We start from the raw sequence: 7,801 nt of genomic DNA, 5'->3' as shown, positions 1-7,801 counted from the left end.
GCAAAGACAGTATAAATCGGTAGAAACACAAAAATCGCATTAACCAAAATAGGTTGACAAAATGTCGATCGGTATGTTTCAGAGGTTGCAAAACGGCCGCTATTTCAGTCATATTTTAAAGACGGAATACATATGATCGAAGCGCAAAAAATTAATCTGCAAATATTAAGCGAAGTTTGACAAATTTTCCTTTAAAAGAGTGTCACAGTGCAGAGGGGAAATTTGATTTGTAACGACGCTCAAAAACACGTGGTACTTACGAGAAAGACAAATGAGATTCGCGCGAAACGCGAAAACAAATTCCATTTTGGTCTTTAAAACAGGCTGAAAATGGAGTTTGGCGGGGACATAGATCCACTAGAAAAGAGTGAATATTTATGTTTCAACAAACATGTAGAAGGTCGCCCTGGTTTTATTTTTAAGAAAATGTTGCGCGGCCCGGATTGAAATGCTTGGCGGGCCGGATCCGGCCCGTGGGCCGTATTTCCCCAGGTCTAAGCTATATCCTACCCGTGTTTTTCTGGCCACCAAGTACTCCTGCTAACACTGCGGCACCGTAAGCAACATCTTCCTCCACTGTGTCAGTATTGTTAAAGATCTTTGTTCCGTTAAAAATCGTTGTGAGAAGATGTCGAACCATAGGAATTTTGGTGGACCCCCCAACAAGCACAATCTCATCAATATCTTTAATTGTGTGAGCAGCAGCATCCAAAGCGCGAATTACCGTATCTTTTAAGGAGGCAAGGAGATTCTAAAACGACAAGGTGGTACATTACATGCTTGAACGGTTTGACAACACCAGTTAATGTTGTAAAGGCTTGAACTAACTTTGAAACGACACACATAATTATTACGTCTACGAAGGGGGTCTAAATTAGGCCTGTTAAATCAACGAAATGTAAAACGAGAAATCACCTTTGTGATTTGAGACTAAAACTGATTGGAATTAATATCCTGTAAACTGCAATAAACGCAGTGTAAGTTTATTGCATAGTTCTATCAACCTAAAAAACTGAACATTGGGTATTAATATCATAAATTATTTATCAGTCTCGGAGGATACATTAAGTCTCGGAGGATACATCGCAAGGTTGAGTACGAGGCAATGTACTTCAAAACATACTTCAATGAATTCCAAAAAATCCAATATTTTCAGCCATTCCATGGTGGCCATAAAATGTTACAAACACTTCATTTACAAAGGATTTTTATGACTATATATCTAACGTAGGCTATATGGTAAATTCGAATCGCCCAAATTTTTCACGACTTACTGTCATGCTGTCATATTTAGGCGATCTTGAACATCTCCAATAGTAACTTGTTTTTTAACGTAACTTGACAATGCCATGTCTTAAAAATTAATATCGTGGACCCGCCTCTAATTGTAGTGTAGTGTTTTGGTAAGGACTAAGACATTCTTAACTTAGAAGATAAAAGGGCGCCTAAAGGTTGGTAAAGGGTTGCGCGCAACTTACGGAAACGTAGCCGCAGCCTTGTACACAATTACGCAATTACCTTATTTATTTCCTCAAATAGTTCTCTGCTCAAGGTTCGATTGTGGAATTTAAAATTTTCTATTTCAAGTGTTGCTTTCTTTTTCGAAGAAAGGGTTCGCTTTGCTCTTTCCATTTCTCTCATTAGCTTTTGTAAAGCGCTTTTGTCATGCCACACATCTTCAACTGTCTTGTTTTTGAGCTTTTTAATGAGGTGTTTCATCACATTTTGATTAAAATCTTCGCCACCTATAACAGTACAAATAGTTCAATTGTTAATTTCCTCGCAGTTTCGCAAATGCGATTTCAGAAACAATTTTCATTTTAAAAACGAGCAATTATACGTTCGCTAAATATAGTTACTAAAAACTGAAATTTAAAAGTAAATGAAATGTGTACTAGTTAATTTACTACTACCGGTATTTAAAGAATCAACGTACATTTTGGAAATCAAATTTAAACCAAAAAATAACAGTGACCGTTGAGCCAGTTTATTTTTTTTATTTTTTATGAAGGCCAATACAGTCCTTTTTAAAGATTCTCCTATTCCTAAATAATTCAGCCAAGTGTTTTTTGTTAATTTTCTGTTTTGTGAAACCCTACCACAGTATTTTCAGAAATATTTCAATTATAGGCATGACGACGTTTTCTGACTTTTGCATTTTTTTTTTAGATTTGCATTAAGTGCGCGTTTCTTTTACAAATTTTCCAACATATCTAAAGTTAGGAGGATGCAAATCTACTAAAATATTTGACGCAATCATGTGATATATTTCAGTAAAAAAAAAGCAGAAAGCAAAGGCTATACGATTTTTGATAAGGATTCTTGATAGGGAGTCCCGATTGTTAAGTAAGCCATTTTTTTAATTGCTGCTGAGTTATACACTAAGATTATCAGCAGTTGTTGCAAGGTTTAGTTGAATTGCTTTTATTATAATCCATTACTATCTTAAGGGGGCGCAAAAGCACAGAACAACTATACGAATAGGGGTCTGATGGGAAAAATGTAACAAAACTCTTCTATATAGTATACATACAGTTGTTTTTAAGAACTGCTGTTTATTTTGTACGCTGAGCTTCAAGGAAATCACACGGAGTTTAACGAGTACACAAACTATACAATCATACCTAAACGTGTATTTCCATTGGTTGCACGAACGTCAAACACTTCGTTGTCAATTTGCAAAACGGATACATCTACAGTGCTACCTCCCATATTAAAAACTAGAATTGTTTTGCTGACGTTCTTGCCCAATCCATAACGAAGGGCGGCTGCGGTCCTAATTCAATAATTACACTTTAGTGGCAATATTAACCCAGATTCAACATCAGACGGATTTATGTCAACATAAACAGCTTACGGTTCAACAATAAGACGCTCGACATTCAGACCAGCGATGATAGCAGCGTCTTTAGTAGCCTGACGCTGCACATGGTTGAATGATGCTGGAACTGCGATAACGGCGTTGGTAACAACCTCGCCTAAGTCGGCCTCCGCCATTGACTTTAATTTATGCAAAACCATTGCGCTTATCTCTTCAGGGGCAAATATCTAAAATAAACGTAACCGCAGGTATAAATTTAACCACAATATGACAAATTACATTTAATCAAATTCAGGTTGTTTATTCTAACCCCTACTAATAACAGTTATACCGTTTTCTTTCCATTGACGGTCACTTCAATATAGGGTTTTTTGTTTTTCTCAATAACACCAAATGGGAAATATTTCATGCCACTTTGCACTCCGCGGTCGTTGAATTGTCGACCGATCAATCGCTTTACGTTAAACACAGTGTTGTTAGGATTTGAAGTGAGCTGTCGTTGAGCATCAACTCCGACCAAACGTCCTCCATGAGCGGGAAAAGCGACGCATGAAGGAATGATTCGGTTATTTTCATCATCAGCAATAATTTTCACATATCCGTTTTTGAAAACCGCAACGCTTGATGAAGTACCAAAAAATAAGTGTTTTTAGGAAAAGTGTTTAGATAGACATACCGAATAACATACAACACAAATAATATTTAATCATCATAGTGATCCAAAATCAATAAGCCTGTTAGTGGATTATCAGTTGCAATATCTCACTAAAATAGGGCGAATTTTGGTGATACACTTTATGTCCGTTAGGGGATTATATTCTCCGCAATCTAGTTTAGGAGAAAAATTGTAATGGATCTTTTTTTGTGTTTTTAAAAAGTTAAATGCTAAATACGCATAATAAGTAGTACATTACAACTGCCCCTATAGGTGGGTCAACTTCAAGTCATGTCCTTGTCATAAAAATAAAACGTTAAACTATTAGAATTTTTAAACTCGCATGAATATGAACAATAATTCAACTAAAAAAATAAGGAAAACGGAACATATAGCAAGTAATTTGTTTTTTGTGCAAAAATTTGGACAAATAGCTCAATTTTACGAATAAAATACCAAAAGAAATACTTTATTTCAACCCAAGTCATATGTTAAAAAGACTTAAGTCAAGTCGAGTCATTTCTCCGAAAGACTTAAGTCAAGTCAAGTCATTTTGCCCAAATGACTTAAGTCAAGTCAAGTAATTTGAAAACAGTGACTTAAGTGCAATTAAGTCAAGTCATTGACTTAAGTCATTACAACACTGCCAAATATGTATATAAGCGCATTAGACCGCCGGCTAAATATTACGCATAGATCATATTGATCATAACCGAAGCGCTGTGCTTGACCATTTTCCAGGTGTTCAATATAGTCAGTATAATTGATGAGTGGATTTCGTGTAACCAAAAGAAAAAGCTCACCCATGTACAATATACAAATTCCAATTTTGCAGCTACGAGAGATGCTGTCCAATGTCTATATTAAGCCTACTGAACTGATTTCAGATGAGCGACAGCATATCATACAGAATTATAGTGATTGTGCTGTTATATTATTAGTAGGTTTAAAGACAAAAACTCTGACAAAATTACTGTGCGGATATGTCGAATTTACCATTTTTTCAGCAGGGCCTAACCTAGGATTTTTTCGACCGGTGGCAAATTTGGGATTTTCTTTCCAAGTAGAAGTGAACTGGGGCACATAAGTTTATTGGGAACAAATCGCAAAAATATTTATCATTTTTACATAATCAAAGTATGCAAAATATCTTTTTTGTATAGTTATAGTAGCCTTTTGACCCCTTTAGGAGCCACCCATGTAGTGTTTTTTATTGGCGACCTGTTAATTGCATGCAGACTATAACGGTAAGACACATCATTCAATTTTGCTAAGGGTAAATTTCATAGGATATTTAATTCCATTATAGTTGGCCTCTTTAGCATTTCTTTAATTGTTGTCAAAAATTGTTAAAAGCGCGACGAGCCTTAAGGTTGCACATTATTCAATCTTACCTTGAATATGTTGTTCCAAGATCAATTCCAATGATTGTTTTCGTAACTGTTTCCTGACCATTTTCATCGCTACAATATAAACAAACTTGCAAAATAATTTAGGCCGACAAGCAATATACTATCTATAGCTATACGAAACATAATTCTAAATTTGTCAATTTTTAATTTTGTTTTAAGTTATTATACAAAACACGCCATGTGCGGTAATATAAAATGGCCTATATAGGTTTAAGACAAATCAAACGCACTTCTGGAAGTAAGTGATTCGGTTTGTCGTCGTTGTAGCAAAGTCAGAAAACAAGACATAAATTAATTATTAGCAAACAATCTTAAAATCATAGTTTCCTACTTGTATGGCCAGCAAGTAAAAGAAAAAGGTGTAATTTGCAGGATCCTAGTACTCTCTAGGTTATGTTCATCTTTAAAATGCAAATAATGTTAAAAGATTCAGTTATTCAGTTTAAGTTGACCAACCTTATCTTGTAGAGATTACTGCGCGGCGCCTTCTGACCGAAAACAGTTTTTTAAGGGAACTCACAAATGGTTCGCTGAAAGCGCGTGTATTTTTATTTACGTAGGTAAGGTAGGCAATATTTAGATTTTTGAAGGAGCCATAGCCTGGTGAACACTCAATATCCGACGATGTATTCCACAGGTTTCCCATAGCGGTCTGACTAAATCAGTGCGTTTGAAAAAATGGCTTTACCGGTATTTGACTTTTTTAAAGTTAAATTAGACCTAAAATTAGCCTAGATCTTTTCACGCTTCTAAAATAGATTTCTAATTTTCTAGAGTAGACTAGGAAAAAACAACAAAGCAAACTATATCAGTTCAGTTTAATTTACAGTTTATTCTCATGAGGATGATATATATTCCTGTAAAATTCGTTGTACTTGACAGCATTAAATCAAATTATTTGTTCCAATTAAAAGATAAAATGCCATTACACAAAGTTGCATTTTTGGAAAAACTAGAATCAGATTAACACCAGAGTTAGAGGCAACAAGCCATTTACAAATTAGATTAGAATTAGAATGTGTAGTTCTTTGGTTTGGAGTTCAGACCAGTGATTTAACCTTCTTTGACTTGCGGCACACTAACAGGGTTGTAAAAAAAAAACCCGATGCCACACCTACTAAAATATATCCAATATAAAAATAGACTTATGAAAAAGTATTAAGCAGCCGGAGCAAAGTTTTACGGTTAGGCATATAATGCGCCGAAAGCGGAAAAAATTGAGTTAAACCTTTTCCTTATCTTTTAAGTTTTACATCTTTCACGGAACTGTAGTTATTCTAGTCTGTATCAGTAACTTCAAGCAATATTACCAGACCTAAAATTTATGGGGCCACGGATATAAAACCTTGTACAGTTTTTTTTCGATGATGAAATTTTAATAACCGAGCGAACCTTCAGGAAAATATGGTGCCTTAAGTCTCACCGTATATGTGTTGTTTCATAATCAGATCCACTAATTTCTCTTTTATGGGAATTTTCATCGCTGAGTAGCCAAACGAGCAAAATTGCAGTCGCCATTACAAATACTGATACAAAACCCGTCCCAGTTAACATGTTTTTAATTAAAACAGGAAAACACGTCCTGCGATGCAAATGTTTTAGGGTAAGACAAATAAAAAACAAATAACAAAGTTGTTTAGCTATATATGCCGCCTAGATTAAGGGCTCTTTCTTTTTTGAGCTATGTATACCCTTTCGATTTATATGCATACATGGATTGGCGGCGTGTCACTTAAAAATATAGAATTAAAAGAGAAACTAACGCTTTTTACGGATATAAATCCATATATTTTTATTCTATCTGCAATAAAATGTAAACTTTATAGACTAAAAAAAATTTCGAATCATTAGCGCATAATTGACAAAATAATCCTAGCTTACAAAATCTGACGGCAGTGAATAAAATGAAATTCGCTATATTTACAACTAGACGAAATACTCGGCGTTGCCCAGGTTAAATAGAATTTTACCAGTTATTTTAATAACAGGTTAAAAATTAATTACACCACAATAATCACCATAATGTACGAAGTCTACCTGAATTTGGTCTAGTTAAACAAAATGAAACAATCCGACATATTGTGGTCTCTTTATCACTATTATATATTACAGTGTTACATGTTAAACTGCTCGCCTCATGTCATAGCCCATGATTATGGAAGATAAATGTGGTAATCAGAATGTATCCAAAAAGTGATGTTACGGATAGCGTAAGAACTTCGTAAGACGCATAAATGCAAACATAATTTTGTAATGTCATAACAATTTTTCTTATGATTAAACGTTTGCACTGCGTGTCACTAAATAGAAATTTCAAATCATGTGATGTGTTTCAAATCATGTCATATCGTGTGTCTAACAAAAAAAGGTTAACCTCTAATGCTTCCCCACAATCAGAGTAACACCCCACAGCCTGTGTGAAAGCGGCATTAATGGAATGGCATGTTTATTTGGGCTATTGGTGTGATCTGCGCGGCTCTAAAGATCTAATTCTTGGTGTCCGTTAGTTAATTTTTGCATTTGGTTAAAGGAGTGTAAAAATGACGTATAAAAAGCAGTTTTGTGTTTGAAATAGGTCACTAAAGGAAAGGCGCGAACACGCTCTGACCACCAGCATTGTATAATCCTCTTCCTGAAGCCGCATGTTATACCCGATAATTTAAAAGAAATATATTCAACATGTTTTTTTAAATGGAGCTACTAAACACACAACCTTGGCTTACCACGTCTTGCATATTTTACGTAACGAAAACCAGTGACATATGTCGATCAAAAACAACTAACTAATGTAAAAAAGTCGTAGCACCAATTGTTCAAATTGCGGGAAATTCAAGCAAATACGAAATCACGGTAGCTACCATACTGCATCCAACGAAAAAAAACTGAAAAGTAAAAGTTTGAAAAGTAAATTTG

The 7,801-nt window shown here is 34.9% G+C and overlaps 1 protein-coding gene across 1 annotated transcript; it reads right to left on the bottom strand.

The window, feature by feature from the left end:
• Positions 1-499: 499 nt before the first annotated feature.
• On the bottom strand, positions 500-7,532 carry LOC146139901 (endoplasmic reticulum chaperone BiP-like). The gene is made up of 7 exons (XM_083392554.1): positions 7,487-7,532; positions 4,871-4,955; positions 3,153-3,441; positions 2,858-3,048; positions 2,625-2,776; positions 1,519-1,745; positions 500-751 (listed from the first exon to the last, which is right to left on the bottom strand). The coding sequence occupies exons 1-7, from the start codon at positions 7,530-7,532 to the stop codon at positions 500-502; spliced, it is 1,242 nt and encodes a 413-aa protein (XP_083248680.1).
• Between the last annotated feature and the right edge of the window lie 269 nt (positions 7,533-7,801).

Source organism: Ascidiella aspersa, chromosome 6 (genome assembly GCF_963924565.1).
Source record: "Ascidiella aspersa chromosome 6, kaAscAspe10.2, whole genome shotgun sequence".
Lineage (NCBI taxonomy): Eukaryota > Metazoa > Chordata > Ascidiacea > Phlebobranchia > Ascidiidae > Ascidiella > Ascidiella aspersa.
Note: the sequence above shows the minus strand (reverse complement) of the source record. Positions and strands in the feature narration are given on the sequence as shown.